The 14,435-nt window shown below is 41.7% G+C and overlaps 1 protein-coding gene across 5 annotated transcripts; it reads right to left on the bottom strand.

Annotated features, from left to right (window-relative positions):
* Positions 1-952: 952 nt before the first annotated feature.
* Positions 953-13,279, bottom strand: LOC115356011 (peptidase M20 domain-containing protein 2). Of its 5 annotated transcripts, none has more exons than XM_030046992.1 (8): positions 12,622-13,032; positions 11,008-11,156; positions 9,926-10,068; positions 9,675-9,829; positions 9,293-9,428; positions 8,994-9,101; positions 8,289-8,424; positions 953-1,999 (listed from the first exon to the last, which is right to left on the bottom strand). In XM_030046992.1, exons 1-8 carry the CDS (start codon positions 13,030-13,032, stop codon positions 1,957-1,959), a joined length of 1,281 nt encoding a protein of 426 aa, XP_029902852.1. In that variant the 3' UTR covers positions 953-1,956. The 5 variants fall into 5 exon arrangements, with proteins under 5 accessions (XP_029902852.1, XP_029902851.1, XP_029902850.1 ...); XM_030046993.1 differs by lacking the exon at positions 953-1,999 and adding an exon at positions 9,513-9,571 and having other exon boundaries at positions 8,293-8,424; positions 12,622-13,279; XM_030046991.1 differs by lacking the exons at positions 8,289-8,424; positions 8,994-9,101; positions 9,293-9,428; ... (2 more) ...; positions 11,008-11,156; positions 12,622-13,032 and adding exons at positions 2,223-2,330; positions 3,440-3,575; positions 3,703-3,857; ... (1 more) ...; positions 4,582-4,730; positions 5,728-6,397 and having other exon boundaries at positions 962-2,135.
* Between the last annotated feature and the right edge of the window lie 1,156 nt (positions 13,280-14,435).

Below are 14,435 nucleotides of genomic sequence, written 5' to 3'. Positions count from 1 at the left end.
AGACTGGGCTTTATCACGTCCTGAGCTTGTTCACAGGAAATATGCAGTCACGTATATATTTATAGAAGTGTATACTGAGTTGTTTGTGTTGTTAGTCGATACTTCAGGGAAACATTTATGGTTTGAACATTAGTTCTTTTTCTGGATATGCTTGAATTAGAATTTGTGTAGTAAGTGGGTGAAAATCTCAAATGATTTTTTTTTTTTTTTTTACTTTCAGCTTCTCCATTTCTTTCAACTACTGTCATTTACCCACAGTGGCAGAGGTGGAAGTAACTAATTAAATTTACTCATGTCACTGTAATTGAGTAGCTTTTTTGTGTACTTGTACTTCTGGGTATTTTTTAAAGTCAGTAATTTTACTTAAGTACATTTTTGCTTGAGTATTGTACTTCACTACATTTTTAAATCACACCCATCACAGAGAACAAATTGTCAGTGAGATTGTGCAACCTTTCACAATAAAAGCTCAGTCTGCAAAGATGAGAAGAGGAAACTGTTCGTACTTTGTTGGTTCTACCGTTTCTCGTTTTCAAATTTCAAAATAAAAGCAGCACGATGAAAAACTGCAGATGGTCCATGGAAGTGAGGACCATTTAGACTCAACTGACAAAAAACTGTAAAATAAGTGAGGGAAAAAATAGGAGTAATATCAATACACTGTAGACTCAACCATTACATTACGGGCATACTGTGTATGTATGCCCGTGGGTATGTGGGTAATGTGGGTATTCCACATTTGGGTCTGTTGAGTCTGCAGAGTCCTAACTTTGATCAACTTTCAGCAATTTTGCGTAATGCCCCTTTAAAAGAATAGTTTGCAGCGTGTTCTCTCCTTTTCTAACTTCATGGAAAAGATCACAGCTAACAAAGTTACTGTTTACTTTTACTGTGGTAGATTTTTACAGCACAACGTCTACTGCAGTAAAACATCAGTAAAGAGCTTCTACTGGAGCAGTGGTTTGTAGTGGTTTCTTTATTTAAAATATTTTTCTTTCGCCGGTCAGCTTCTTTTCTGCACAAACACCTCTGAGCTACTGTGACAAATGTGCAATTTAGAAATCCTGTCACTGGTGTCAAACACATCTGACATGTTTGGATAAATGTGCTTGATCAACGATGGAGAAATAAAAGACAGTGGGAGGTTTCATGCTGAATGTGGCTTTGGAAGTTGTTCTTCTGTTGCTATTATTCTTATGCAATATTGATACAACATCTGCGTGGATAACGCCAAATTTCTGATAAGGCCAAAGTAGAGGACATAACGGGGAAAAAAAATAACTTCAGACTCGGAAGACTGAAGAATTTTTCATTGCAGAAAAATTAAGAGTTTAGACAAAAGCCTTAAGATTACACATGAACTTAGTTTGTAGACACGAGCTCTTCAGTGTAACCCTGTCGTCCTTGCTGAACCACAATACAAGCGAGCAACACCTACATTTTCATTGCAAAAAATGTATTTATCAGATACTTTTATCATTATGTGAAAATGTAACAGTATTTCAGTTCAGCACCGTATTTTAAATGACAGGATGTTTAATATGAGCAAAGAGGGTGAGGATTTTGAGGAATGTAATAGCACATGAACTGTCTTCAAAAGCTATACACATACAAATTATAAGTAACCTGTGAACAGCATGCAAAAGTCATGATATAATAAACTATAATTTTCATGATGTAACTTATTTTAAACACACGGCTCTGCCTTCACTCTGTGGACAAGCTGTAATTGTCTATAAGCTAAGTATGCTTATGATGCTTTGATAAAGACGTTTGGTGAGGCTATTTGTGGAGATTCATTCCCAGGCCAGTTTGGTTTCCTCAGTGATTCGCTCATCCACTACATGTCTAGAAATGTCTTCGCCTTCTCCTCCTATTTTTGGAGTATCAACCAACCCCATGTTCTTTGTGGAAAGTCCAGCTGTGTGTTTGTGTGCTGCAGCTCGTCCACCTGTCTTAAGCGTTCTTTGTGTTGTCTGTCGGTCCGTCCTTCAGCAGCCTGTCCTCCTTCAGCTTGGCCTCGGTGAACTCGTCCTTCACCCTCTGCAGCAGATCTGGACACAGCAGCACATCCAGGGCCGTCATGGCCAGCGCCTTCGCTGTCCGCAGGGTGTAGAACTGGGCTTTTTGATCTCCTGCAGGGAGTCGGACACACACACTTCCTATTAAATTATGTGATTTTTAGCGTATTCAACGTGTAAGGCTTTGTCTGCTTGACGTACCGGCAGCGACGGTGTATTCCTCCGTGTGGCTCAGAGCCTTAGAGCCGATGTAGAAGTAAGAATGGATCCCAGGAACGACAAAAGACACATTGCCAAAATCTGTGGAGCCTGTGAATATTAGAGACAGGGTATTATTTTCAACCAATCACACACGTGGCTGTAATTTTGCTTATATTAAAACAGAGGAAGGCCAGTATACCTTAGTGATGGGAATTCCGGCTCTTTTTAGAGAACCGGCTCTTTTGGCTCGGCTCACTAAAAAGAGCCGGTTCTTTTGGCTCCCAAGCGGCTCTTCAGATTTTTTTGTCGCTTAAATTAATTTATTACCAACAATAATGTAAAATTATGCACAAAATGAATTACTAATGTAAAAAACAAAAAAAAACAAAAAAAAAACATGCGTTATGTTTTTATTTATTTATTTATTTATATATGTTTATTATATAGATATGCCTTTATTTATTCACTCTACATAGTGCTACAAAAAATATATTATAAAATACAAAAACAAACTTTTAACTAGGCTATTTACAGTTGAATTGAATTGCTGTACACACTGCAGCAGCCGCAACAACAGTTGCAGTAGACACACTGGCATCTTCATTAATATCAGGATCAACTGCTTGTGTTTTTAGGGTGGGGGTGGACAGTTGCCATGTGCCTGTGCAGGTTGTTTGTAGAGCCGGCTCGATAAGAGATTTTTTCTTGCAGACTCTACACTCTGCCTTTCTATTGTCAATAAAATTGAAATGGGTCCAGATTATACTCCTTTTCCTGCTGTCACTCATTTTCTTAACTCCACCTTTCCAGCGCGTTCGTGTTGTCTCTCCTTGTGGCCCCTTGCTCTTTCTCTTTCGTCTCCCTCCCTCCTGTTCGTGTGTGCTGTGTGTGTGTGTGCTGTGTGTGTGTGTAACTGCCGGTCCGGGGTGAAGCTGCTCAGCGCAGACAGATGGCACCCACATCTTGACCAATCACGTGCGGCTTTCGCAGAAAAAATAACCAATCGGCTCCCGAAAAAAAAAAAAACGGCTCCCAATCAGGAGCCGGCTCCCGTCGTTCACTTCAAAGAGCCGGCTCTTAGAGCCGGTTCGTTCGCGACCGACCCATCACTAGTATACCTGTGCTAGAGCTACAAACCATTAGCAATAATCGTCTCTTTCCTCACATGGTGGTCGGTGTTTTGTGAACTGGCTCTGACAAAGGGGATGTGTGCTCACCGGAAGCATTGGTAAGGACTTCTTCATCTGTGGTGAACTCCATCCCCAAAGCTTTGCCGTTTTCCTCGTACAAATCCTCCAGCGTCCTGTTCCTCAGGATGTTGTCAAAAGCATTTCTCGCATATTCAACTTCCACCTGAGGAGGAGATTGTCTTTGAGTTGAAACTTGAGTCCTTGGGACAAAAAGGACCAACTCGAATTTTAAGTTTGCAAAACACTGCAAAAAGAAATAGCGCCTTTATTTTCCGGGTCATCTTTCTTACCTCGCAGCCGGTTGCCATGGCGGCCGATCTGAAACACATCTCCGCTTTTGCCTTGATGACGGGGAGCTCGGCGCGTGATGGAGTACGGAGGTAGTACTCCAGCTCAGTGTAGGCAGGGATGATGTTTGGTTTCACTCCTCCATGCTTTATGATGCCTGCACAGGAGCACATGATGAAACACCGTGACTTATGATGCATGGACTCAAGCTCGGCTGGTTGGAAGGACAGACAGATCACGTGCTGCTCCTCACCATGAATCCTCCAGTCGGGCTTGATCTGCTGCCTGAGGACAGACAGGTTGTTGTAGCACAGCACCGCCGCATCGAGAGCATTGACGCCCTCCCAGGGGTAGGCTGAGGCGTGAGAGGCCTTGCCGTGGTACTTCACAGTGACACTGGAAATGATCAGAGACACCACAGGCACAGATTAATCTGGCATGTAAGAGAAAACCTAAAACATGACAATGCAAATAATTCAAACAGCTAACGGGAAGTGTTGCACTGGGGATTTAGGTATAAAAGCATTTTTCATGGCAAAAACAATCTCATTGGTTGATTGAAATCTGATGACTTGAGCCAATACACAGCTATTCAAAAAATGTCATGATCATAATGCAAAAAAGAATTAAGACACAATCATTTATGTCCTTTATCTATCTTTTATTTTATTTATCTTTGCCATTAAAGTTTGCCATTTAGTCAACTTGCAAAAGCTTGACCTCTGTTAGTGTGGTGGTGCCCACAGAGGTTTAACCCAACAAATGAGATTATTTCTGCCTATGGATAATCTGTCTCTGAGTGAAAATGTTTGTATAGCCTCATGAGGCAACCACTATCTCTAAAAACTAAAAAAACAAAACAAAACAAAAAAAAAACATACTCATGTTCAGCCACATGTGGCAGAAAGGGGGCGTCGTCCTGTAGCGGGTGGGCCATGAACACCACATCCAAACCGTCAAACGCACCTTCTCTTATCAAGTCTATTTTCCCTCCACCATCCTCCTCAGCCGGGGTCCCCAGCACCGTCACCTGCAGAGACGACAGTCAGCTCAGTCATGACATACTGCTGTTACCATGCAAACTCTTAATGGGTGGCATCAGTCGAAAATAAACAGAGTTTCATACTGATCCCAACAACTGATAGTAAGAATATATCTTGAAAGGGAACCCATCTATTGGAGTGGAACCAATACATCTATGTTATGGTGAGGGTTAGGTCATTTTTGCTGACACACCTGGCAGGACAAGTGAAGTAAATACTGCATGAAGTGAAGGCTTTCTTACTCCCCTGAGTTAACGTGGCCAATGAGGTATGTTAATTTTACTTAAATCGATAATATAAGCTACCTTTTAGTTTGCAACGGTTATTATTCATGTGGCCACTGAGTATCGCACTTCATTTATTAATGATTTGTGTATTTTTCTGTAATCTAGTTCTCACGGCACGTAACACCATAGATACTCAGAATGCCTCTAACAGAAAAACACCTGGTGTTTGAGATTCAGCTGGACTGACACTGTGCTGAGTTTATAAGACACTTTATGGTGCGTTCAATTGCATGAAATTTGTGAATGTTCATATTTTGAGGATACCTTGCAAGGGTAACTAGCAAAGTAAGCATCAAGTATTTTTTCCATCTTATTGTGAATTTAACCTTAAGGGGTGCATTCTTCAAAGTGTACATAGTGAAACACCTGGCCCTGGCTTCCCTTATTGCAGAGGCTGATCAGTTTGATTGATACTGTGCTGACTTTACAAGGCACTGGTGCTAAGTCAGGCACGGGCTCCGAACCAGCCCTGGAACCGGTTTGGTGGGAAAGGGGTATTTGTGCTGCATTCAGTGGTATGATAGGCATGAATGCTGACATTTTGGGAAGAAGCTTGTAAGGGTAACTAGCAGAGTATGCACGTATTTAATTTATTGTGACTTTAGCCTGGAGGGGAAAGTTAACCCAGCTTTACTCAGATGTAATGAGTTGAGTGTACTCTGTGCCAGCTGGCCCCAGCCTCCCCTGCCGGTGTTACCTGCACCCTGACAGGGAGCTTGCTGCTTTTCTCCACCGCAGCTTTGAACCCCAGAGCCGCAGCAGCTCCGACCTCAGCGATCAGGTTGTGCCCACAGGCGTGTCCGATCCCGGGCAAGGCGTCGTACTCGCACAGGAAAGCGACGCTGACCACGTCGCCCTCGCCGCCGCCGCCCGGTCCCCATGTGGCCCGAAACGCGGTGTCGAGTTTGAAGTGGCTGTCGACCTTCCAGCCTTCCTCCTCCTGGGAGAAAAACGCCACCAGCCTGTCGTGAGCCTTCCTCTCGTCATAAGCCAGCTCCGGGCAGCTCCAGATGTCCTGACTGAGGCGGTGCAGCTTCTCTGCGGCCTCATCGATGCGGCAGCCCGCTCCGTGTTTCAGCTCCGCCAGCAGACCTGCCCGCTCACACATGATGAACAAGCACTTCTGCAAACTTGGACTGTCTGTTCACCTTCACGGGACGTGGCGATTATACACCGCATGTGCTGCCACCTGACTCAAATTCAAAATAAACTCACAAACAAACACCATTAAGTGGAAAAGCCAACATGTCACTTGGAAATAATATGACTTGCAAACTGTGTCGCTGTTGTTGTTGTTGTTGGTCCTGAATTTCAACTACTTGTCTTCCTTCTCCCCTTTTTCTTCTTCCTCCTCACTTATTTCCAAACACGTAGCATGCAATAACAATGCGTTGCTGCCACCTAGTGGGTATTTTATAAACTACTTTAATAAAACACGGGGACAATTCAAAGTTCAGGTTTGTTTATTCCTCACTAAGAATGAGCTCATTAGTCAATTATTCCCAAAGAGGTTTACTTTGTGTCTAAATAATGAGCTTGTGGTGACCTTAATATGCTGTGTTCTATTTTTTCTATGCACTTACTGTTGTATTACCTGCCTGTGGGAATTATTTTTGCTCTGATAATCATTTAATAACTAAAAATTACTGAACATTTATCAGTTAATTCTCATGCTATGTTCATGATAAAAAAAAATGAATCTGTTCTCTTTTATTACCATATCTATGCAGTGGAGGCAAGGTGTCTTGTTTTCTGTGGGGAAACATGTATGCAAATGTTTCTTTATTTTTTATTTAATTCACATCACATTTCAACCTTTGAGTCTCACAAACACCCACAGTTTCTTTGAAATCATCAGAATCCTCTTAGGTGTTGAAAGAAATGGGGAGCGCGGTGGCCGGTGTGCAGGACTGTCTTTACAGATAAGACTCTTTAAAAAATAAATAGATAAATAAACTGATGTGTTCCCGCCTGTCCTTTTATCTTCCATCTAACACAGCTTACATCTGACGTCTCTGCACTACTTTCAAGTGCATTTTTTTCGTGCAGGTGAAGCTGCTCAAACCCAATATAACCCTTGGGAAAACAAAATAAATATAATAAAATAAATCATGTGCATACCTGATTGTGTGTGGTGCAGATGGGAGCTGAAGCCCTGACCCTGACAGAGCTATACAGGACCATGTCACCCCTGAAATCAATAATTATATCATTTAAACTACCAATTCATGACTGATGAAAAGGAGAACATACCAGGATTTAGCAATAGTTCAATAAGACAGCCAGTGTTGACATGAAAAGCTTTATATGGCCTATAATTACAGCATGAGGTGTTTTATTTAGAGCAAAACTGAACTTCGGTCAATTGCCGGGTTGTATAGTTACCTGAGTGTTAAGGTGGTGAAATATTCTCATAAGTCACTGCAGTTTGTGCTTCCCTGGGCTACTAATTCACCACACTGTGTTTGTGTTGCTCTGATCACTTCCATAGCACAGGAAACTGAGTCCAAAAATGATGTTTTAAAAATGACCGCAAACTATATGCTTGCAAAAATACGATCAGGTTGTTTCTTTGTGGCACAAGCCTGCAATGCCGAAGTTACCTGGCGACCTGGCTAATTCCAAATAACAAGAAAATATCTTTATTATTGCCTCAAAAATGGGTACTGGGACATGTTTTATTATATTGGCATAATCCAGCTTGTTCACACTTGTTTATGTGCTAAAACTGTTGTTTTGGGATCTGTTTTACGTAAATGAACTGAGAGATACAAATATAATATTCTGGATAAGGAGCCCAGGGAAGCATGAAGCAGTTAACGAGGATGTTTTGCCACCATGTGGACTTAAATAATGCCTATCGAGCTATGCAACCCCTCATCATACCAAGTTTCAATTCTGCTTTAACATGTCACACTTGTCAGTGAAGGATACATTTCAAACATAGCAGCAAAATGAACGGTTTTTGCTAAAAACAGCTTCCTCTGTTAGTGTGACATCGCAGAATCAGGAGCAGCAGCTCTGCCTGCCTCCACAATATTCAAAATAACAACGTGTAGAGCAAAAACAGAGGAAAATATTCCACGGATTAATCAGTTACCAAGCCTTTGGCAAACATTTAATTTTGTTTTATAAAACCCACTCAAAATATTAACTACACTTGATTACACAGTCAGTGTTTTTGAGGCTGGTATGCAGCTTCTCCCTCTGCCTTATTTGTTTTTGGAAGTGCGGTCTGTCTGTCCGTCCTTCAGCAGCCTGTCCTCCTTCAGCTTGGCCTCGGTGAACTCGTCCTTCACCCTCTGCAGCAGATCTGGACGCAGCAGCACATCCAGGGCCGTCATGGCCAGCGCCTTCGCTGTCCGCAGGGTGTAGAACTGGGCTTTTTCATCTCCTGCAGGGAGTCGGACACAGAAACAAGTGTTCAAAAACCCACAAGGGCCAAAGTCCACTCTTGATCACTTTCAACTGAAACCACCACAAGTCAACATGTTGTGGTCATTTTTAGTATAGTTAAATTTTCATCTCTGAAAATTCCAAGGATTCAGTGTCTCCCCCAAATTTCTTTGCTGCTGGAGTAAAAAAAAAAACACTGAAACTCTCCACTGAAACTGATCTAGTCAAAGTGTTGCACTGGAATCAATTCAGGTTCAGGACTTCCCATACACTAGTGGTATAGTACTGATGCATTACACAATAAATTTGAAATCAACTACAGAAGTTGATGACACTGACTGGCTGATACAGGAAAAAAGGTGAGTATCCAGTTTTACTCTAAATGAGATATGCTAATTGTGATCTTTATGCCATTTCTACTTTATGAGATAGCAGTGGGGAAAAATTAAATAATTATTTAACAATCATTTTTCCATATTTAATTAGGCATGCCTATTCCAAAAGTGAATTTGATAATGAGGCTGCAGCTGATAGTGATTAGTACTATCATTATCGGGAGAGGCGTACCAGCAGCGACAGTGTATTCCTCTGTGTGGTTCAGAGCATCAGAGCCGATGTAGAAGTAAGGATGGATCCCAGGAACTGCAAAAGACACGTTGCCAAAGTCTGTGGAGCCTGTAAACGTCAAAAAAACAGACTATATTTAACTGGTAACATGTTACACAGATACAGAACTCTTAGTTTATCGGGTTAAATTAACAAAGTGTGGTGGTAGAGCTGAAGTAAAACTTAACATTATCAACTTTCGAATGTTTACATGCAGCTCGCTCTTTTACAAACTGGCTATAGAGAGGATGCACTCTCACCGGATCCATTAGTGAGAACCTCTTCATCTGTGGTGAACTCCATCCCCAAATCTTTACCGTTTTTCTCATACAGCTCCTCCAGCGTGGCATTTCGCAAGATGTTGACGAACATATTTTTGGCAAACTCCACTTCAACCTGAGTAGGACATTTCTTTTATGATGACTTCTTGACTTGATGTGCCTTTTTAATAAAATCTAAAAAAAAAAAAAAAAAATCCACCTGCAAGGGGGTTTCATGCCGTTGCCACGTTCTATCAGTGTTGTTGTAATTCCTACTGGCTGCCAGTAGAGGTCGACAAAGATCACAGATTACTTACTGCACCTTTAAACATCACAGGCACGCTCCTACTGTGCTCTTCCTAGTGCTTGTGTCTTGTCTTACCTCGCAGCCGGTTGCCATGGCGGCCGATCTGAAACACATCTCCGCTTTTGACTTGATGACGGGGAGCTCGCCACGTGATGGAGTACGGAGGTAGTACTCCAGCTCAGTGTAGGCAGGGATGATGTTTGGTTTCACTCCTCCATGCTTTATGATGCCTGCACAGGAGCACATGATGAAACACCGTGACTTATGATGCCTGGACTCAAGCTCGGCTGGTTGGAAGGACAGACAGATCACGTGCTGCTCCTCACCATGAATCCTCCAGTCGGGCTTGATCTGCTGCCTGAGGACAGACAGGTTGTTGTAGCACAGCACCGCCGCATCGAGAGCGTTGATGCCCTCCCAGGGGTAGGCTGAGGCGTGAGAGGCCTTGCCGTGGTACTTCACAGTGACACTGGAAACGAACAGAGAAACCACAGGCACAGATTAATCTAGAAGAAAAAGCAGCGTCCGACTCATAACCATGCAATTAACTGAAATGAGCAATATGGGTGTAACAACACACAAAAATCACGGTTCGATACATACCTGAGATCTGAAATCACGGTTCAGCTCATTTTCAGTACAGTACGGGGAAAAAAATGCAAAACATAAAATAGCTTTTCATTTATTATGAACTTTTGTAAACATTAATACTTAATAATTTTTTTTAATAATAAAAAATACCAGTTAATATATGCAGTACTGTGACAAAGTACTACTTGTAGTAAATTCTCAAACTAATAAGAGGTTCTCAGATAAATTAAACAAAATAATATATATATATGTGTATGTATAAATATATTTAAGATTTGCGTATTGAATTGTTCGTTTTTTCTTTTTTTTTTTTTTACAGTTCGGTTTTGCATCCCTAAATGGCCAAGTACTGTATTATGGCTGCCTTGTTCTGGGGAAGTCCAGCACTCATCCACTACAAAAAATGACATTTAACCTAAGACAGAGTTGAGCTACAGTAAACTGCATTCGTTACTCAGCGTGAGAAACCCTCTGCAGACCAGGGGTCCAAGATAACCTGTGCAGCGAACCTAACCAAACTGTACATGAAACAGGCTGTTGACCGATAAGTTAGGAATGCTTACTATCCAAAAAACAATTCTGTACTTTTGGAAATGGTGTTGGTACTCAGAGCCTTCTCCATTTTTTGTATTCTGGGAAAGGGGCACCAAACTAATGCCACATGCAGTAACTGAGAAGTTACCTTAAATAGCTGCAGAATGTGCAAAATTCACACTTTCTGGCCTTCACTATGAGATGTTGTGTATTTCTAAGTACAAGTGGAGCACGAGCACTGAAGGTCAAACTTTCAAGATGTGTGAGCTACAAGTAAACTTACTCATGCTCCGCCACACAGGGCAGGTAAGGGGCGTCCTCCTGTGAGGGATGGGCCATGAACACCACATCGAGACCCTTAAATGCATCTTCCTTCATCATGTCTATTTTACCCCCACCATCCTCCTCAGCTGGGGTCCCCAGCACTGTCACCTGTGGAGACAATATTTAATTCATTACCATAATGTCACCTTAGAATCAATAGCAGGGGGGCAAAGTGAGTGAAAATGAGGTCAGTTAAAAAAAAAAGGATGTAGCTGAGTGTACAGGCACAGTCACATCTACAAGTCGTTTTCTTTAGTCTGAACTGTTGTGGAATTATAAATAAAGCAGAAGTGTAGCTCCTCTTTTTCTTTTGGTCACTTGCGATCCCACAAGCTCGGCTAGAGATTTTGGTGATGGGGTGGGAATTTATAACAAACACAAAATCCAGGCCCACTAACCCTGAACTGATGGCGAAGAAATAGCTGAATATGAGCAGTTCAAGTTTATTTAGAGCCCAAAATTACTGTTTAAAGTCCCAAGAGGCTTTACAGGATCTTTGCATGATTTTACAAAACAGCACTCCCTGATTTAAAACCTCATAGTGCTTTGGGGAAAAAAAAAAAACTCTTAATCCCTAAACCCCAAAGCAAAGGGGAAAAGGGAAAAAAACCTTCAGGACCATGGAGAGAGAAGTTCCCTTCCAAGTGGTCCAACAGTTCAGTCAGATACAGGGTGTCCACAAAGTCTCTACAATTTAAAAAATCTATTACAAAAGCAATTGATGTTAATCAGATTTGTTCTATGTACTCAGTGGTTATCAAAGTTTTTAATCACACTGGACATCAACGACCTGGAGCAAAAGATCACTGATGTCATTGCCACCATTGATGAGGCTATGCTACAGTAAACATGGCAAGAAATTGAGTACCGTCTTGATGTGCTTCATGCAACTAATGGTGCCCATATAATATAGAGGTGCATTAAATGAGGCAAAAAAAACCCCTTCAATATCTTGTCCTCATTTTGTAATAATTTCCACAGATTTGTCTATTCATTTGCTTTTGTAATAAATTTGTTAAATTGTAAAGAGACTTTATGGACACCCCGTATATCAAATCAGACATATTCTGTGTACTTTGATCTTTGGTTCGCATTACGCAGCTTTCCAAACATCAGGTAGTGTTGGCTATACACTCAGTGGCCACTTTATTATGTCCATCTGTACAGTCCAATGCAGTTCAGTGCAGCAGCTCTGTCATAAATTCTACTTTTTAAGAAAGTTTATGATGTTCAGTGTTTGGTGACACCGTGGAGAATGTTAACTCTATGTTTATCATTGAGGTTGTAGTTTACAGAAGCCTTGTACTGAACTGCATTATATTTTGGTGTTTCTAATTTTTTGTCCTCCCTATTTATATTCATGAGGGCGGACAGAATAGTAGAAACACCTGTCAATAAAATGCAGTCCAGTACAACAGCAGTACTAACTATGACTCAGTGCCTGCCAAACACAGAAGTGAATGAAAACCTGAGCATTATATGCAGCTGAAAATGAAACTTTATGGCAGAGCATTTGTGTTGGATTGTATGAGATTGTGCCCTACTATGAGACTGAATTACAGCCTGGTGTTACCTGCACCCTGACAGGGAGCTTGCTGCTTTTCTCCACCGCAGCTTTGAGCCCCAGAGCCGCAGCAGCTCCGACCTCAGCGATCAGGTTGTGCCCACAGGCGTGTCCGATCCCGGGCAAGGCGTCGTACTCGCACAGGAAAGCGACGCTGACCACGTCGCCCTCGTCGCCGCCGCCCGGTCCCCATGTGGCCCGAAACGCGGTGTCGAGTTTGAAGTGGCTGTCGACCTTCCAGCCTTCCTCCTCCTGGGAGAAAAACGCCACCAGCCTGTCGTGAGCCTTCCTCTCGTCATAAGCCAGCTCCGGGCAGCTCCAGATGTCCTGACTGAGGCGGTGCAGCTTCTCTGCGGCCTCGTCGATGCGGCAGCCCGCTCCGTGTTTCAGCTCCGCCAGCAGACCTGCCCGCTCACACATGATGAACAAGCACTTCTGCAAACTTGGACTGTCTGTTCACCTTCACGGGACGTGGCGATTATACACCGCATGTGCTGCCACCTGACTCAAATTCAAAATAAACTCACAAACAAACACCATTAAGTGGAAAAGTCAACATGTCACTTGGAAATTATATGACTTGCAAACTGAACCGTTGTTGTTGTTGTTTGGGTCTTGACTGCCTGTCTTGCTCCTTCCCCTTCTTCCACCTCTGACTTATTGCTAAACACAGAATGGAATAACAATGCGTTGCTGCCACCTAGTGGGTATTTTATAATTTACTTTTATAAAACACGGGGCTAATTGGCCAACTCCTATAGAGGTTTACTTTGTGTCTAGATAATGAGTTTGTAGTGACCGTAATATGCTTTTCTATTTTCCTCTGATAATTGTTTGAATATTGAATATTTGAATATTTTCGATGAGCATTTCTCACTACATGTGAGTTATATACAGAAGGAGATGTGTAGGCCTAATATAATTAATATTATTCAAATTTGAATGCTGCTGTGGAAATGTTTTTCAGTATTGTTTCTGACAGGTAGGCAATTTGAATGAACTAGATAAAGAGAGAGAGACCTATATCATTAATACAATATACAATTCAATAATATATTATTGTGTGCAATCAGGTGGACTTGGATTATTTTTGATACTAACATTTTCATGACACTGAGAGGAATCTTTCCCTTATGACAAAAATAAATAAATAACTATTTCAACAAAACATTTTAGACAGATAATAAACACTTATCCCAGTAAAACTAGTGGTCTCTAGCTGTATTGTACAACTACATAGATACCATAGGATATACAAATCCTGTTAAAGTTACTGTAGGCATGGTAAGTTCTATAAGCACTGAACAAATAAGTACTGTGTACAACAGACACTATAATATACACATTTTAGTCTTTTTTTCCCCTTCTTCTTACATAATAATTACCAGGCCTGTGTGGTTTTCATGCTGATTGCCCATCCTGGAAAATATTTAGTTTGACTAAGTGGCTGTTGATGGACATGTTGGTTGTTATGTGGACTGAACGTCTGACCTCTCTAACCACTTATCCGCACTGCCGCTTGGAGCCATTTGGAAAAGATGACTGTAAATTTGGTCTTCAGGGAACTTTTATTGCTGAAATTATTCCTGTGTCTCTCAAGGCGTCTGAGTCAGTGACTGCCAGCGCTGTCATTACTGCCAAGAAGAGGATCTGCAATATAACATACAGTGTGTCTGTAGCGCTAATGTTTTCCAGCCAACAGCCATGCACCCTAAACAGCAAAACTAAGGCGGATTTTAAAGAAAACAATATAAGCCATACCGTTCAGTTGTGAAAACATATATTTTTGCTGGATCATATTCAAAAAAGTTTTGTTTTCATTT

This window comes from Myripristis murdjan, chromosome 24 (assembly GCF_902150065.1).
Source record: "Myripristis murdjan chromosome 24, fMyrMur1.1, whole genome shotgun sequence".
In the NCBI taxonomy this organism is placed as follows: Eukaryota; Metazoa; Chordata; class Actinopteri; order Holocentriformes; family Holocentridae; genus Myripristis; species Myripristis murdjan.
This window is presented reverse-complemented; position numbering and strand designations above follow the sequence as displayed.

Excerpts from the sequence above, each read along its gene's own strand:
- LOC115356011 (XM_030046990.1), bottom strand. The coding sequence starts at position 13,032 with ATGTGTGAGCGGGCAGGTCTGCTGGCGGAGCTGAAACACGGAGCGGGC. Across the intron at positions 10,069-11,007 it reads CCCTGTGTGGCGGAGCATGA|TGTCACTGTGAAGTACCACG; the intron begins GTAAGTTTACTT and ends GTTCGTTTCCAG. Across the intron at positions 9,830-9,925 it reads GCCCGACTGGAGGATTCATG|GCATCATAAAGCATGGAGGA; the intron begins GTGAGGAGCAGC and ends GCTCCTGTGCAG.